This window comes from Xenopus laevis, chromosome 2S (genome assembly GCF_017654675.1).
Source record: "Xenopus laevis strain J_2021 chromosome 2S, Xenopus_laevis_v10.1, whole genome shotgun sequence".
NCBI lineage: Eukaryota > Metazoa > Chordata > Amphibia > Anura > Pipidae > Xenopus > Xenopus laevis.
The window spans coordinates 47,840,518-47,857,324 of NC_054374.1; the positions used below are offsets into that span (position 1 = coordinate 47,840,518).

Genomic DNA, 16,807 nt, shown 5'->3' on the forward strand with positions numbered 1-16,807 from the left:
TCTGGCAGCTCAGTAATTCAGGTGCAGACTCTAAAGTGTTACAATTTTGCAACATTTAGTTGATACATTTCTCAGCATAATCTCTGGAGTATTAACAACTATTGTATCAATTCTAACAGCTGCCTGTAATGAAACACATGGATTCTGCTCAGCAGGGACAAAAATAATAAAATGTATCAACTAAATGTATCCATTTAGAACAGTTTACAGGGTCGGCGACCACCCCCTCCCAGGGCTGCTTCAGAAGGTGAAAAATGACAATTTACACTTCAATATTAGAAAAATGGTGACACGTAGAAAATAGAAAGTCGTTGGAAAAAGTCGTTATTTTTGGTGATCTACCTGAAAACAACTATTTGTTTGAAGGTGAACCACCCCTTTAACTCAGAGATTCAGCTTTGCAGAGACAAAGAAATATATTAACTAAATGTATCAATTTAGAACAGTTACAGAGTCTGAGCTGCTTTAGAAAGAAAAATTAAACTTTGGACTTCAATATTAGAAAAAACGGTCACAAATAGAAAAGTGAATAAAAAAATCTTTATTTCTGGCAAATAATGAGGAACGAAATTTGTTGCCAGGTTTCACTGCGAAAAACATGCCAATAGACTCCAATGGGTGAAAAAAAATTGTCGCCCATTGACTTCAATACATTTGGGGAATTTTGCTCTGTTTTGTTAATATTCAGGGAAACTAAACGGGTCAGATTCATCACTACTAAGGAACTATCTGAAAACAACTAAACTGAAATAAGTGTTTGAATGTGAACAACCCCTCGAAATGTGATAAAATAAGGGTTCGGGTCTTGAAACCAATATGTTTATATAATTACCTAATTTTAGAGCTCCAGCAAGGCCACGTATGACAGTAACAGGGTTGTTTGGATTTGTGCAGAACTGATGGAGTGGTGGGAAGAAAGCATCTCTCTTGTTTTCTAACTAAAAAATAAAAAATTGATTCACAGTTAGATATATTGGTTTCTTAAGAAATATTTAAACAGGCAATTTACCTAAATGGGGTAATCCATAAAGAAAACTACATCATGTTCTCATGAATGTAAAGGCAGTACAGAATTCTAAAATGAACAAGCAGCCATTACAAAATCACATAGAAGGATAAGGCAGATATCTGAATTTAAACAGGAAATTGCAGGATTCATTCCTGCCTCCTTCAACGGCTATGGTTACCCCTCAAAGTTATTTTGAGTAGCTTTGTCCTATATCATGCTAATACAGGACACCTGGACAAAGCCTTTAAAGGTTGTGGGGAAGGATGGAGGAGGCAGGGGTGGTTAGGTCACAGTAACTTTCAATCAATTACACACAGGTGAAGCCCACAACAAACATATTCAGACCAAAAAAGTGGTGGAATCTCTGTCCTGTCCAGGTTCAGAGACCATTTAGTGTAGGCACGGGACAAAGAGAAGGCTATAGATTTCTTTAAGATGCTGGATTGGAGGCATCTAATAATGATGGAGAATCCTGTATGCTATTATGGAAAAAAAAGAATATAGGACTGTCTGTATACATATCTGCCACCTAAGTTACCAAATGACCAGATTTAAAAGTAATTAATAGATTCAACTTGATTATTGACGTTACATTATGCTTTTTTTGCTAGCTTAATGTGTGAAATAGAAAAGAAAAACCCATTGCGGCTCTATCCAAATGAATTCAATTCCACCTATATAGCAATTATGAGCGAAATGGCCAAGAAAACTCGCCTGGTGATTAAATGGACTTGGATTCAATGCCCCAAGTCTGTCTCTGTGGGTGAGATATAAAAAAACGTAAAATCCAAAGCATAGCCTATGACTACGTATCTTTGGATACGAAACGTGTCAGGATGTTTGCTTTTACCCTTGGAATAAAAATCAAATTTTTACAAACTATAAATACATATAGACAAATACAAGAGTTTCATTAAGAATTCTATTGCTATAGAATTGTTAATGAATCCGATAAAAATTGAGCATAGGACTGGCCAGATATGGGATGACTTTGGCGTAGTTGGCCAGCTTAAATATATTGCAATATATGGACAAACAATCCCTGTTTTGTTTAAAGGGTAAGGCATTTTTCAGTAGCAGTATGCACAAAATGTCTCTGTCTCTGTGTATATATATATATATCTATCTCTATCTCTCTATCTATCTATATGAAATAATTATTTAAAAAATTGTATTATTTGGATAAAATGGAGTCTATGGGAGACAGGCATTACGTAATTCAGAGCTTTCTGGATAAGCAGGTTGAAGCAGTCCCTCCTGTGGGTAGAAGTGCCCTGCAGATGAATCATAAGCCAGTGTGGCCTATGAGCTTAAAACTGCCTAGGTTAAAAATCAGTCCGAGATCCCCCATGGATGTATAGGGTCAGAGATGGCCCCAAACATAGGTGAAGGGTGATTTTTTTGCTTGGGGAGGCTACGTGCGCAGCGGCAAAATATAAACCCCACCAATGTTTACTGTTTATTTTCATAAGGTTTTAAAGAGAACCAGAGCACTAGGACAGCATTTTTCGCAAGACTTAGAACAATAGCATATTAAGATTATATTGCAGTAGACCATTACTTGGCTGGTTGTTATGCATTGGTTACGAGATCTTTATTACATTTTGCACCAGATACTACATTTCCAACATGACTGCTGAAAGGTAAAGTAACCATGTAGTGGAGATGGAGTATGTTTTAGTATCACTCACTGCCAGGATGTACACTGTCAATGTCATTTCTATCACAACATACCAAGACAGAAATGGTTAATGACGTCACAAATATATGATTTGAAAAGGGTAGTGGGTCCTATACGTCAAGAACAATAGAGTAAACAGCAGCAGTATTTACTTGCAACCGAAGCAGATCCACTGCAACCTCAAGCACATTATACAGTGAAAAGTCAGTGCTGATACAATAAGTACACTATTGTGTCATCATTTACTTCCTTCCTTAGTAAATAAAATACACCAATATGGAGGATGCCCATGAAACTATATTCTGCCAATTTTATTTTATTTTTTTAAATATCAGACCCTGATGCTCTCTACTTTCTGTGTTCTTGCCCTAAAACATTTTATAGCCTCATTTTATTAGTTACATTCTAATCATGAGTAGTCAATGAGGGTTCTATGGCAGTGTGGCCATGTATTATAAGGGATAATGTACCCCGTACAGTAAATGATAAGGATATTAGAAGTCACTGAGGGGATTGTTCTGTGACCATATAAAGGCACAAGGCTGAGTTATACAGGGAACGCCGAGTATTATAAGGGGATAATGTACCCCCTCTACTGTAAATTATAAGGATATTAGAAGTCACTGAGGGGTTGTTCTATGACCATGTAAAGGCACAAGGCTGCAGGCTGAGTTATACAGGGAACTCCGAGTATCACTCATGTATTATAAGGGATAATGTACCCCCTACAGTAAATGATAAGGATATCATCAAGAAGTCTTGATCTAGTTAAATTACCCATGCCAATTGCATTTGTGTGTTAACAGGGCTGGACTGGAGCAGGGGGGCACTGGGATCTGAACTTCCGGGCCCCCCACACACATGCGCAAACGCCAGCAGGCACCGATAATCAATTTTTTTTGGATCTCAGTAAATTAGGGAAATGGGGCCAGCTTGCATGCTCCTCTCCTAACCTGCATGACCCATCAGAGTTTCTGCAGCTTGGAATGTTAATTATGCAAGATTTTTTCGTTCTCTTCTGCTCTGATGATTGCGCGCCTCCTTGCTGTGCTTCTTTGAATTTGCCGCACAACTGATGGGCATAGCTCAGCCAATAGGCGCGTGACCTTACAGCAGAAAGTGTAAGTGTTCCCCCAACCCTGTTCCGACACCTATGTCTGGATTGATGACTGTTTCAAACACAGGGTTAGCCTAGCCGCAGCTTCGTCAGTCTTATGTTGGTGCACCTAGCTTCTTCTCACAGCATGTTCCCAGCTCTAGGGAGGTGATATGTGACAATACAGCAGCAATCAATCACATACCTTGGCTGCTGTTAACTGTCTCTGTCCCAGTGTTTTATGGCAGTCAAAAGAATCGTCTTACATGAGGAGGGGGGGGGGGGGTAATGTTTTTAGCAGGCTTATCTTGTGAACTCAAGTGCCAGCAAACTTTTTCTGCATGGACAATCAGTTTTGGGGTGGCTTAGCCTCCCCAAGCCTTAGTGAAAATCCGCTCACGGCCCCAATACAGCACTTCAACAGAGAATCCATAACGGAACTTGTGACTCTTTCACCAACCCCAAATAACAAAACACCCCAATAACAGTGGCATTCATAGCTTTTGTTAAATGGAATACATATATTTTTGATCTAGTTTCTAATTGAAATTTAATAAAAACTTAATTACATAATCAAAAAAGCAAAAAATATATCAGGGACTCATACTTACATAAATGCTTGGCGTTGGAGGATTTAATTTATCTGTTGGTAAAGGTGGATAAGGTGGAGGTGATGGCCTTGGAGGTGGGCACTTGTCCAGTAAAATACTACTGTTTGATAAACCATTTCTACCCAGATTCCTAGTGGCAAATGAAGAAATGAATGAATATTCCCACAGAGTATTCAGAGGCATTATAAAATTCTTGCCTGATTCTTAGGCTTAGATTTGGTTACACACTCAACTTTGTTGATAGATAACTGGCCAATTTTGCTAAACACAAGATATGCCAGACTGTTTAATTCACGACCAAACCTGTGTTTTGTTTTATCCAAGATCAGGTGCAGGATCCTGTATCTAGATTTATCCATAATCAGGTACGTGAGGCAATAAATATAAATTGTACCTTACATGCAACAAAAGAATTCTCAGCCCAAAAAAATCTGTCTTTTTAAAATTGACATCTTTAAATACATAACAGAATCACACATCATGTTCAAAATCCATAAGTAGCTCTGGGTTTTTTTTTTTTTTAATGAACACTCGACCCAAATGTCTAGCATACAATAATACAAAAAAAATTCGATATTCATATGGTTATTAGCAAAGGGAATTGCTACTGAAGCAGAATCTGGCTGTTGACATGCCCAGAACTACAAATGTAGCAGAAGCCAGTGGATTAAAAGGCCTTGAGAAGTATATTAGGCTGCTACATAAAAAGAAAATAATAAAAACTCCCAGAAAACAAAAAAGGTAAACAGTGCTTTCGTTTGCAAGTACATTTAAAGTATTCAGTGGTTTCATTTCATTTTGTTCCAATATGAAAAAAAAAAAAAAAAAAAATTTTTTTTTTTTTTTTTGGTTGAGGGGCCTATAACAAATCTGTGTGTGAGAGGTGGGTGTCTCATCCCCCTTTGTCACAAGGTAAATGCACATATTCAGCTTGCTATACAGAGGCGATAAAAGCTACAGACTCCACAGCTCTTCAGGTTTTAGGGTAGAACTCCACGGGCGATTTCGGTGCATTCCGATGCACTGCACAAAAAAGCAGGTGTCAAGTCGGATGCAGTGGTGTCGCGTCGGATGAACGCTCGAACGTCATCCGACATTTCCATCTCTTACTTTATTTCCATTGCATCCGACTGGGTTTTTGCACAGCGCATCGGATTGCGCCACAATTGCCCGTGGAATTCTACCCTTATATGAGATGCTTGAGACATCAGTGTCAGTCAGCGACAGTCTTTTAGATACAATCAGGTTTTATCTTGTTGTATGCAGACGCAGCATTTACACCTCTTTCATGTATTTTACACCGCAGATTTTATATTTTGAAAGAAAGGAATCCACTGTCTTATGTTGACAAAGCCTTTAAAGGTTGTGGGGAAGGATGGAGGAGGCAGGGGTGCCTGGCCAAAGAAAACTTTGGATCAATTACACACAGGTGAAGCCCACAACAAACATATTCAAAGAGGTTTTGGGAACAAATAAACGTGAGCATACATTTGACTAGGGATGCACCAAATCCAGGATTCGGCCTTTTTCAGCAGGATTTGGATTCGGCCAAATCCTTCTGTCCAGCTGAACCAAATCCTAATTTGCATATGCAAATTAGGGGCAGGGAGGGAAATCATGTGACAAAAAAGTTTTTCCCTTCCCACTCCTAATTTGCATATGCAAATTAGGATTCTCATTTGGTTCGTTATTCGGCCAAATCTTTCGCGAAGGATTCAGGGGTTCGGCCGAATCCAAAATAGTGGATTCGGTGCATCCCTACATTTGACATCGGATTACTAAACTCATATACACAAATTAGTAAACGACTGCATTAAAAGGGGATGTTCACTCCAGCACTTTATTCCATTCACTTGTTTTCAGATAGTTCACCAGAAATAACTTTTTTTCAAGTACTTTCTTTTTTCTATATGTGTTTTTCTAATAGTTAAGTTTAAAGATTAATGTTTAACGTTCTTAGGTCTTTCTAAAACAACCTGGGAGGGGGTTATGGTTTTCTGTAAACTGTTCTAAACTAATACATTAGTTGATACATTTCTTTGGCACTACTGAGCAGAATCCCTGAGTTTCATCAAGGCAGCTGCTATAATTGATACAATAGTCGCTAATGAAGAACAGATGCTGCTGAGAAATGTATCAACTAATGTAGCAAATAGGGATAAGCAAAATATTAGCCATAGAGTAATGGATAATAAAAAAATGTTGTGGGGTAGAAAGTTGCCACAGTTTGAAAATTTGTTGCGCAAAAAACAACAATGTGTTTGGCAAGCAGCAAGCAGCTCTCACATCTTTCATTCTTATAGCCCAGGGATGTCTAACTGAGTAACAGCAGGCTGAATGCAAAGATGAATCCCAGCGAGCCTATGGTTTTCAGACCTTTTTTTTATGACAGTGTTAATATAATCTGGTCTTGCAACAAGTATTCTGCAATCTGAATGAAAACTTGAACAAGACTGATGCCATAGACAGGACTCCTTTAGAATACAAATTCTGAAAATCATCCCTAAATTACAAATAAATATTAATTTGCCAAGAAAACATTTCTAAATAAGTGCCAAAAAAAAGTAGGAAGAGAAAATGAAATATAAAATAACAGCTTCATCTCGACTATTTAGTGTTACATAACCAAACTTTAAAAGAGGGTTTAATTTTCCCTTGAACCTCTACTAAAAACTGTTAATGCAACATTAGACTAATTAAAATTATACACTGTCAGTAAAACTTTCTTGAATCCCTATTAGTTTCCCACAAGACACCAGCAGATAATATTTCCAAAAGAGTTTGTCATACAGAATATCAGAACACCAAATGTTACAAATATTAGCTCAGACAAATCCTGTATGGTATACAGCATTATGCAAAGAATAGGAACAATAAATCTGCAGATTATTCCATGATCTCTTTAAACCAAAAACATTTTTGCATGATGTGAACCAGTAAAAAGATAAATTATATTAAAATACAATGTACTTACCTACATGCTTTTAAAACCTCTGTTGAGCTAGGGTAAATTGATACAGACATGGATGGTATGGTCTGGGGACTTAATTTGTGGCTAGTTAAAGGGTGGTCCTTTTTTGTGGGGCTCTGAGAGTCCTCCACTTGCTCTCCATTTACTTTATCAAGTCCACTGAGAGGGCTTTTAAGGCTGACAACACTGTTGGTCATAGTCTGTTCAGTAGATTTTGGAGAAGATGTTGCTGTGGAAATGGCTGAAGATGGAGAGGAGGCAACAGAATTATCCGTTTTTGTATGAACAGATGGATGAACATTGTTGACCTTGTCACAGGTTCCAGGACCTACATTGTTATTGGCTTTTCCCATCAACAAGGCAGAGAGCTGAGGATTGTCTGAACTAAGTAAACCTGGTGACTTTGAATCTCCATGGCTAGGGCTAGGAACAGTATCTGCCGTCACCTGATGGACATGATTAGGAAGTCCCTCTACACCGGCAGTGCTGTTAGGTGTCCCCTCAGAATGCCTGCTTGTTTCAGGCACTGATCCATTTCCTGAAGGCTTGCTCTCTTTGGTTAAAATAATGCCTTGTTGTCCACCTGAGGTAGCAGTGTGAGAGGAGAGGTGATTGAGAGCAGCCCCCTGTGTTACTGAATTGCTAGGCATGGTAGGATGTCCAACCTGATTTTGTATACCAGTGCCAGCTGCTTGGAGATGCTGGGAAGGCCCAGTGGAAGAAGGAGGTCGTTCACAATTAGGACCTGCCGAATGTGAACTCTGACCTTTATGAAGCCCCTATAAAAAAATAAAGATACAGATGTTTAGATCTCATTCTTAAAAGTCAATAAGTATTTTTTTTTTACTATTAATAAGAGCTGGATACTTAAATTTCAATCCGCTTTATTTTATCAAGCTTGTATCAAGGCGTTACTGGCTCATCTTGCATTTTTAGTCTTGCCTCAGCAACCAATGGCTGGTTGAATAAATGCTTGCTCATTTTCCACAGTGCTACTATTATTACAATTATTGTGTGTTGAGGTATATTTTAGCTGTTGTATTTACAAATCTACAGGTGCAATCAATACCTACACAATGTGCCATTTTATTGGAAACTAACATACAGCACAAGTATTTTTAAAAATATTTTACATACATCAATATAAACTCTCTCATAGTCTTGCACATTAAACCATTTGGCATATATAATCCTTCTTCTTATAGAGTGGAATATACTACAGCATCTTCAATAACATATCACTGAAGTAATGAATGAATTATAATAATGAATTAGAAAGATGCTTGAAAGTTATTTCCTTGCAAGGTACAGAGAGATTAAGATCTTTTACCTGAGTGGAGTTAGTTAGTTGGTTTTTCCACGGCTCCTCTGCGCTGCTGGTCAGGTTTGTGCGGTTATGAGGTAGTGCGAGTGCATTTCGCTGTGGGTAAGGCACATTTCCATTACTTCCATTTCCCGTTATATGATTATTGCCTATCAACATAGTGTCTGCACTGCTCACTGTCCCTGTGGTACTGCAGGAAACTTGGCCTACTGGAAATGGTCCATTAGCCACAGGCTGCACAGGGCAAGCCGGACGGATTCCAGGCTGAGCGGCATTAGGCATCCTGGTTAATGCAACCTGATGTTGCTGACCAGAGAAAGAGTTTGTAGGCAGTGTTGAGTCAGCAGTTGGCCCATTAGCAATTCCAGTAGAACGTACCTGTGAAACTCCTGTTTGTCTCATCTGTTTAACAAAAAAACACACGTTACGGAAATCAGACAGACAACTGGAAATAAATTCCTCTATTCATAATGTAAACCTAAGATTCACTTCACAAATCAATATTTGTATAAGTATAACACAATTTAAATTCCTTTAGTAATAACTGTAGTAAAATACATTTTATACACAGTTTGTAATAAAATAAAATGCCAGTTTCAAACAGTTGAACTAGTGGAATAAGTCGTTAAGGATTACGATTAGATGTCAATATTCGATAAATGAAGCGGTATTGTCAAATCTTAAAAAAAATGATTCATGCATATATACATGGCATTGCAATTCAGAAAAAATACTTTTTAAACCTCACTTACACACTGTGGGGCATGTTATTTATGGAGGTCCAAAGAGTGTTGGGGGTGATTGTTCCATACTAAAATTAGTTACCAATAGGATGGAATATTGAGTTAACACTTTTGTAACTCTGGGGTGATGTAAGCACCACTGACTAAATGTTGGGCCTCAGAAGGAGCAAGGTGTTAAATACAAAAACTCAGAATTTTACAGATTTGCATTATCTGGGTACAGAATCACTTGCCTGCTGTTGCTGCTGAATTAAGACGAACTGAGCCTCCAACTGCTCCAACGCTGCTTTTTGTGCTGGATTTAGGTTATTCCTGTTTGCTCGTAGCTGTTCCAATTGCTGAAATCAGATAAAAGCAATTTAACATTTTATAAGACACACAAAATCTTTAAGCAATATTATATTGTAATGTAATGTTTAAAAATGCTTTTGCATAATAAATCTTAGAAAAAACACTATTCTCAAACACCCTGAAGTCTAAAAGAACACTATTAAGCAAATATGTGAACAGAAAACTTTTTAATTCAGATTTTAAATATTGTTCTTTGTATGCGAGAACAGATCTGATATTTCACCGCACATTACCAAAAGGATAACATATTTCTTTTTCCTCTTCATTCAACTTCAAGCAATTTTGGGAGACTGAAGCAACGCATGGATTTTATCACCAGTGATTCGCATTATTGTGGAGGAAAGCTTTCACAGGAAATTAGTCACCCGCAGAAGCAGAGATTTATCGATGGAGACTAAACTCCTGGTGAGTCATTGCCCTTAGGGCAAATCTCCCCAAAATGCCTCTACATTGAACATAACTGAAATCGCCTGCAGTAAAACCTACATATTGCAAAGTCAACCAAAGAGGAATTGCAGAGTCACCCAAAGAGGAATTTTCAGTGATTTTTTTCACCTGCAGTCATGCATTTTTATTGTGGGTGACAAATATCCCGTCAGCCACTGCCCTTAAAGGGATCCTCAACACAAACACTGATTTTTGTATTGGAAAGAAAATGCCATTCGAAGCAACTAAGCTAAATATAATTATTAGAAATGTTCAACAGTTTTAGGATAGAGCCACATGACAAGAATTCTCCACAGGCAGAGAACCCACGGCCCTAACTGCTACTCTTTAGTCTGCTGTGCTGCAGATTTTGGTGCAAAATGTAAAATTTTGCATTTCAGCACTAAAGTCCAGTGTGTCAGCCTGTACCCATGTGGAAATCATGATTCCAGGTGCAGGCCACGCAGCAAAATAGGAGCATCAGACCCGGGGATTCTTGGCCTGCCGAGATCCATGTCCTGTGGCCCTAACCTTCAAGTTATTTGCATTTGAACAGTAACACCAAAAAATTAAAGTGCTTTAAGGGAAAGACTAGTACAATACTAATACTAGTGCACTGTTGCTCTGCACTGGCAAAACTAGTGGGTTTGCTTAAGAAAAACAATTATAGTTTATATTAGCAACTTCTGTGTACTCATGGGACAGTGATTCAAGCATAAGACAAAGTAGTTAATATCCCTTTATTATCACTGATATACTATCACATACATGTTTATTTTTAGGGTACATACATGCGGAGGACTCCTGTGTATTTTTATATATATATATATATATATATATCCTTATACTATCTTGATACTTCCAATCACATAAAGCTACATTTTGACATTACTTCCAGTCATTTCAAATGTGGGCAGATGTGGAGGTGGCCATGGCTCTCAAATTTATTTGGGCACATTTTTCCTGGTTTCCCTCTGTTCTTGTTTGCATTATTCTCCTGTGTTCCATTTGGTGGAAAAGTTGTTTTATTGTAGGTGTTTCAGGTTTTTTCCAAGACTTTGCAATTAGAGTGACTGCTGTGTTGAAGATTTGAAACAAAAGTTTTTTGATGGATTTTGAAATTGCCGTTGGATAAATCTGTAATAGAGCTACTTGCGGTAGTTGGGGGATGTCCAGCTGAAAAAATGACTGTATTCATTGAACAGCTCAGTCCAGAATGGGGTTACCGTTGGGCATTGCCACCATATATGAAGCATTGTGCCTTATCTTTGTGGGGGTTATGTACCACCTGCTTAATAACTTGATATGGGATTCAATATGATTTGTGCAGTGTGTTGCTCCTTTTGTTCTGTCTAGACTTTCCCTCCATTGGGCAGGGGTGAATTAAATTTGGAGGTCATTTTCCCATTTTTCCATATATGGGAGTTTCTGAGTGTCATCTCTCTGGAACTAGTTTATAACAATCTTATAATATCACTTTGCCATTCCAATGTTTTCCACATATGCATTCCATTAATGTGGTAGTATGAATTGATTTGTAAGCCTGTGTATACTTTTGGAGGAAATGCAGCAATTTTGATATGTGTAGCTTTGAGTTTGTAGGATGTCCTTGTTTTCCACCAGGTCTTCAAAGCGTCTTAGCGTTGTTGCAAAGTTTAAGTCTCCCAGTTTAAGGATACCAGCTTCAGTCCATTGCTTTAGAGAGATATGTGGAATAAATTGTTTGATTGCTGTTAATGGCAATATTGGTGAGGGGGGAAAGGTCCAAACTTTTTTTGTTGCTAGTGTGTCCCATATTTTTAAGTTTACTTTCGTGGTAGAGAGTTCTGTCTCGTATCATATCTACCTCCGTTTCTACCCACATTTTACAACCTCTCGTAGCATGCATTCATACGACAGTTTCTAAGATCAAGGCTATATAATAACCTTTAATATTGGGTCCTTTTCAGCTATGAATGGCTGCCCCCTTGGCTACACATCTTGTTTATATGAACTATAGTAGTGTTTCTTTTACCAGTCAGTGCGGCAGAACACCACATTATATTTTCATTAATTTAGGATACTTTAATTTTTTGGTGTTACTGTTCCTTTAACCTCTTTCTGTTCTCTGGGTCTGATAAGTAAAACAATGTTGTCAAGAGTCTGATCTCTTCCATGTCTTTTAATCTTTTAAACTTAGCTGGCTTGCAACATTGTTTCAGTAGTCAGGACTGCAGAAAATGAAAATATCTAGATAGATACTGGTAGCAATTGCAAGCAAACTTAAAAGCCACTGGAAAAGTGTATTTAATGTATATTGGAAAGTTGTTAGCCTAAATTAGCCTCTATGCTGGCAGAAGCCTACTCTCCTTTTCATATCCGGAACACACTCGGTGCAATCACACTCGGGGGATTCCGGCAAAGAAACAAGAGACTTTGCATTTCGTGCTGAAATACGTTTTTAATCCCCGAAAAATAAACTTCTATTTGCATATAGCATAACTTTCACAAAGTTTAATTCATTAGCTAAAACAAACAAGAAAGAGACAACACAATAATGGACTTTTCAATGGCTGTTCATACCTGTATTTTGTGTGGCGGCAAACACCACGAATGTACTTGTTGCTGCCCTGGAGTCTGTGACACCAAATTGCCACTGCTCAAGGTATCAGAAGTATTCTAATGACAAAAAAATAGGACTTAATGAAAACTCTTGATAATAAAGCTTTTTCAAACTATAGAGTAGAGAGAAGAGTACAAAACTCACATGATCTTTAAACCAATATTAGGTTAAAATACATTTTTTGATGTATGGAAAATTATTTGAGCGAACTTTCCTCCATTTCACATATGATTAACTTAAATGAAGTGGATGGTTTAAAAAAAAAAAAAAAATAACCAGTATGGGCCACATACATTGTTGAGCATGTGAAATACCTTTGCTGGACTAGAAGTTCTTTTCCTCTTGGCAGGACTTGACAGTTCATCTAACTGGCTAGAAGGAATCATGTGTAATGGCAAGGACTGCTGTGAAATTGGTGTTTGACTGAGGCCTAGTACAGATTCAGCATTCTGATGATGAGGTTTACAGGCCTAAGAATTGTAAGAAAGAAAATATGGTTCTGTGCAATATTATATAGACACCCCAAAGTATAGGGTTTTGACATTCTCTGTGGAATAAGAATGATGTGGCTCCACATAAAAATTATACTGGTCAAAATTAATGAATACCAGTATTAAAAAAAATGAACTGATGGAGAAATATGAGCTTACGGTTTAATCAACAAAATGAATACAATTAAAAATAGATCCACAAAGGTTCTTAATTGGTACCCAAAATGTAGGGATTTTTTTTTTTTTTTAAATCATCTCACTGTATCGATACTAGCGTACAAAAATATAAGAAAGTTTGTTGCTCAAGTAAGAGAATTTTGATCTAAATAGTAAAAAATAATTTTTATGAGCTGGGCATCTGCAGAACATAACCCAACTTCTCACCTGCTGTGCTGAGTTCATGGCACCCTGCCTGGAGGTAAGCTCTGCGGGGATTGGAAGGCTCCATGCCTCCTCAATACTAGGAAGCAATTTAGTTTTATTCTGTAGACTACCTTGTGGAAGGTTACACAACTGAGCCTAGGAAAAATTACGTAAGAAGGAAATTTAACACAGGCCTACTTTAGTAAGAGCATTAGCACTACAACTTCCTAGCAAGTCCTGAGCTTTTGAAACAAGAATTTATAATTTCCTCCATTTGAAAAAAATTAAATATCAAAGAGGGTAACCAGGATATAAACCTTTGTGATAAAAAATAAAGATCTGTGGAATATGAACAATTGTTTGAAACTTCAAACAACAGTTAGAATTACAGTTGTTTGTTTCCAATCAATACTGGTAACTGTTGGATGAAAAAAAAGATGTTTACAAAGACATGTAATAAGAAAAACGGGTGAAATGATGTTCAGCCAACTATTAATTCCACACACTTAAAAGCCATGAAACACATACAATGCAAATGACACACATAGATACATACATATACACACACATACATACATATATATCCACAAAACACCTTTGCTTTTTATTCTTGTCTAACATTATTATTATATATGGACATGCCAGGATAGGTGTAATAAATCAAAGTCTACCTGTAAGTATTTGATCCTTGCTGCAAGTGCAGAGGTATTATTACAATTTTTGCTCCTTGTTGCATTTAGGTAGCATTTGATAGCATCCTGAGGCTGATTGCAGGATTCATATAGTGTGCCCAAATCCATCCAAGCTGCAGAATGACCATGGTCCAACTGAACAGCACATATGTAAGCCTGCAGAGCATCCATGGGTTGGTTCTGCTGCTGATAGAGCACACTAGAACAAAAAAAAAGTCTGTGTTTTTTAACCTTTTATCACAGTAAATAGTTAAAAACCAAAATTTTATGATTATTTCTTTGGTTCCCAGGAAGCAACACAAGGATACATGAATATGTAATATGGCATGGCGTTAGAGCTAAACAAAAAAGTAGGGTCTGTAATCTAAAATGGGAATATACAGCTATACAGTACAAATAGCATCCTACAGAGATACTTTGGTACGGTTTAGTGGCACTTTAAGGCAGATTAATTAAGGAAATTATATTGGCCTTGGGGTAATCAAACTAATCTGTATTTGTATCAACTGATAATCAATCATAGAAACTATTCTTAAAGCAAACATACTAATATATTTTTTATTAAAAATTAAATTTGGAAATTCCAACCAGTCAGTTGTTGGAGTATATGGTAAATCTTTATAAATCACTTCTAGAAATGAGTGATACTTACCCTATAGAACACCAAGTATCTGCACTTGCCTCAGATTTATCAATAGACTGCCTATAGGATATGAAGGCATCCTGAACTTTGCCTATACTCGAATAGCACCTAAAAATAAAGACAGGGAAACATTTGATTCTGCCTAAAATATGTTGGAATAGGTTGGGAACTATCGCAAAATGAAGATTTAATATAACAGCTGCCTGGTAGATCTAAGAACAGCACTCAATAGTAAAAATCTAGGTCCCACTGAGACACATTCAGTTACACTGAGTAGGAGAAACAACAGCCTGCCAGAAAGCAGTTCCATCCTAAAGTTATGGCTCTTTCTGAAAGCACATGACAAGACAAAATGGCCTGAGATGGCTGCCTATACACCAATATTACAACTAAAAAAAAAAAATAGACTTGTTGGTTCAGGAATAAAATTTTATATCGTAGAGTGAATTATATGCAGTGTAATCTTGAAATAAAAACTACACCATAAAAATCATGACTCAAACCATTTAAGTAATAACAAAACCAATATTGTACAAAATAGGTAACAGGAGGTACAAGTACAAATTTGCAGTGTAAATCTAAGCAGGATAACCTTCTAATTATAAATGTATTTCTATGTGTAAATCTTAAAAAAAAAAAAAACACTGAAATCACCTTTAACACTCAACTTGTGTCCTTCGGGATTCAAAGGTATTAAAAATGTTGGATTTGTGGCATGACAAATAAGCAGTCACGACATATAAAAAGTTGCATACTAGTCGAGTAGCGCTGGTAATTTCTAAGGAGATATTGCCTTGATTATACAGGTTAATATTTTATTTCAAAAACCTTATAAGGTTCTGAAGTCCTTCTGCCTGGTGCATAGCTTTGTCAACTAGAACCGTATAAAGGAGTGATCTGACAATATTGTGTTCTGCCTGTCTGTTTTAAAATATAAATTCAGTTTTTAGTATGTGCTGTTCAGTTCTGCAATGGCTATGTGGGTATTGGTAGAAAAACAAAGAGACAAACATTCTTATATGAGCCACTTGCTTGCAGTACAGTTTAGGTAATGCTTGAGGAGCTTTTCATCCAGGTAGCCACTGTTAGCTTGTAGAAGGCTTCAAAGTCAATTCATCTAATGGATGTGATGCATACATTGTAAGAGTTGCTATTTGTAAGCTATGTGTGTGTATCTAGCTATATAAAGCACAAGTAGGATATGCATTGCTGTAGAATTTTACAGTGCAGAAAAAGTACACACACAGGCAGGAAAAGCTGTCTACTAAATAAATATAAATATAGAGAGATTAAGTGGTAAGAAAAAGACGGAAGAATGTTCCTGCCCCATAGTGGCTGGAAAACATACTGGCCCAAAAAGTAGGGGCATGGTGCCACACTGAACACTAATATCTTATTTGTCAAGGAAAAATATCTTACCTTCCAAGGAAATACCAGGATTGACCAGAGTTGGGATCTGATTCTAAAGATTTCTGTAGATACTGAATAGCATAGTTTGCTTTTGTGGTTTTGTCCCCCAGCTGATCAATGGTGTGATGCATCCAACCTATTAAAAGAAGAAACGACATTTTACTGACTAAATAGGCACAATGCACACTATAAGCAAACAAGGGTTCTAGTCAAATGCAAGCTGCCAAAAGTGTGCATAAAAATGTCATAAAATCACTGCTGTAATACATATATTATTATGAGAGCAATTATTTTTCGACCACAGGCTGCGACATTTAACTGAAGTGTATGTTGAACCTAAAGTAAGCAACACGGCACTGCCAAATAGCAACGAAAGTTTAAAAAAAATTATTTA

General features: G+C 37.1%; 1 protein-coding gene across 3 annotated transcripts in view; it reads right to left on the bottom strand.

Annotated features, from left to right (window-relative positions):
- The window catches only part of kdm6a.S (lysine demethylase 6A S homeolog), an 87,081-nt gene that overhangs the window by 15,370 nt on the left and 54,904 nt on the right, over positions 1 to 16,807 (bottom strand). The window contains 11 exon segments of one of the 3 annotated variants that reach the window (NM_001093305.1): positions 833 to 938; positions 4,398 to 4,527; positions 7,372 to 8,147; positions 8,699 to 9,094; positions 9,669 to 9,773; positions 12,775 to 12,870; positions 13,129 to 13,284; positions 13,690 to 13,824; positions 14,340 to 14,559; positions 15,013 to 15,111; positions 16,423 to 16,549. In NM_001093305.1, the coding sequence (NP_001086774.1) occupies positions 833 to 938; positions 4,398 to 4,527; positions 7,372 to 8,147; positions 8,699 to 9,094; positions 9,669 to 9,773; positions 12,775 to 12,870; positions 13,129 to 13,284; positions 13,690 to 13,824; positions 14,340 to 14,559; positions 15,013 to 15,111; positions 16,423 to 16,549 (2,346 nt within the window). 3 annotated transcript variants of the gene reach the window in all.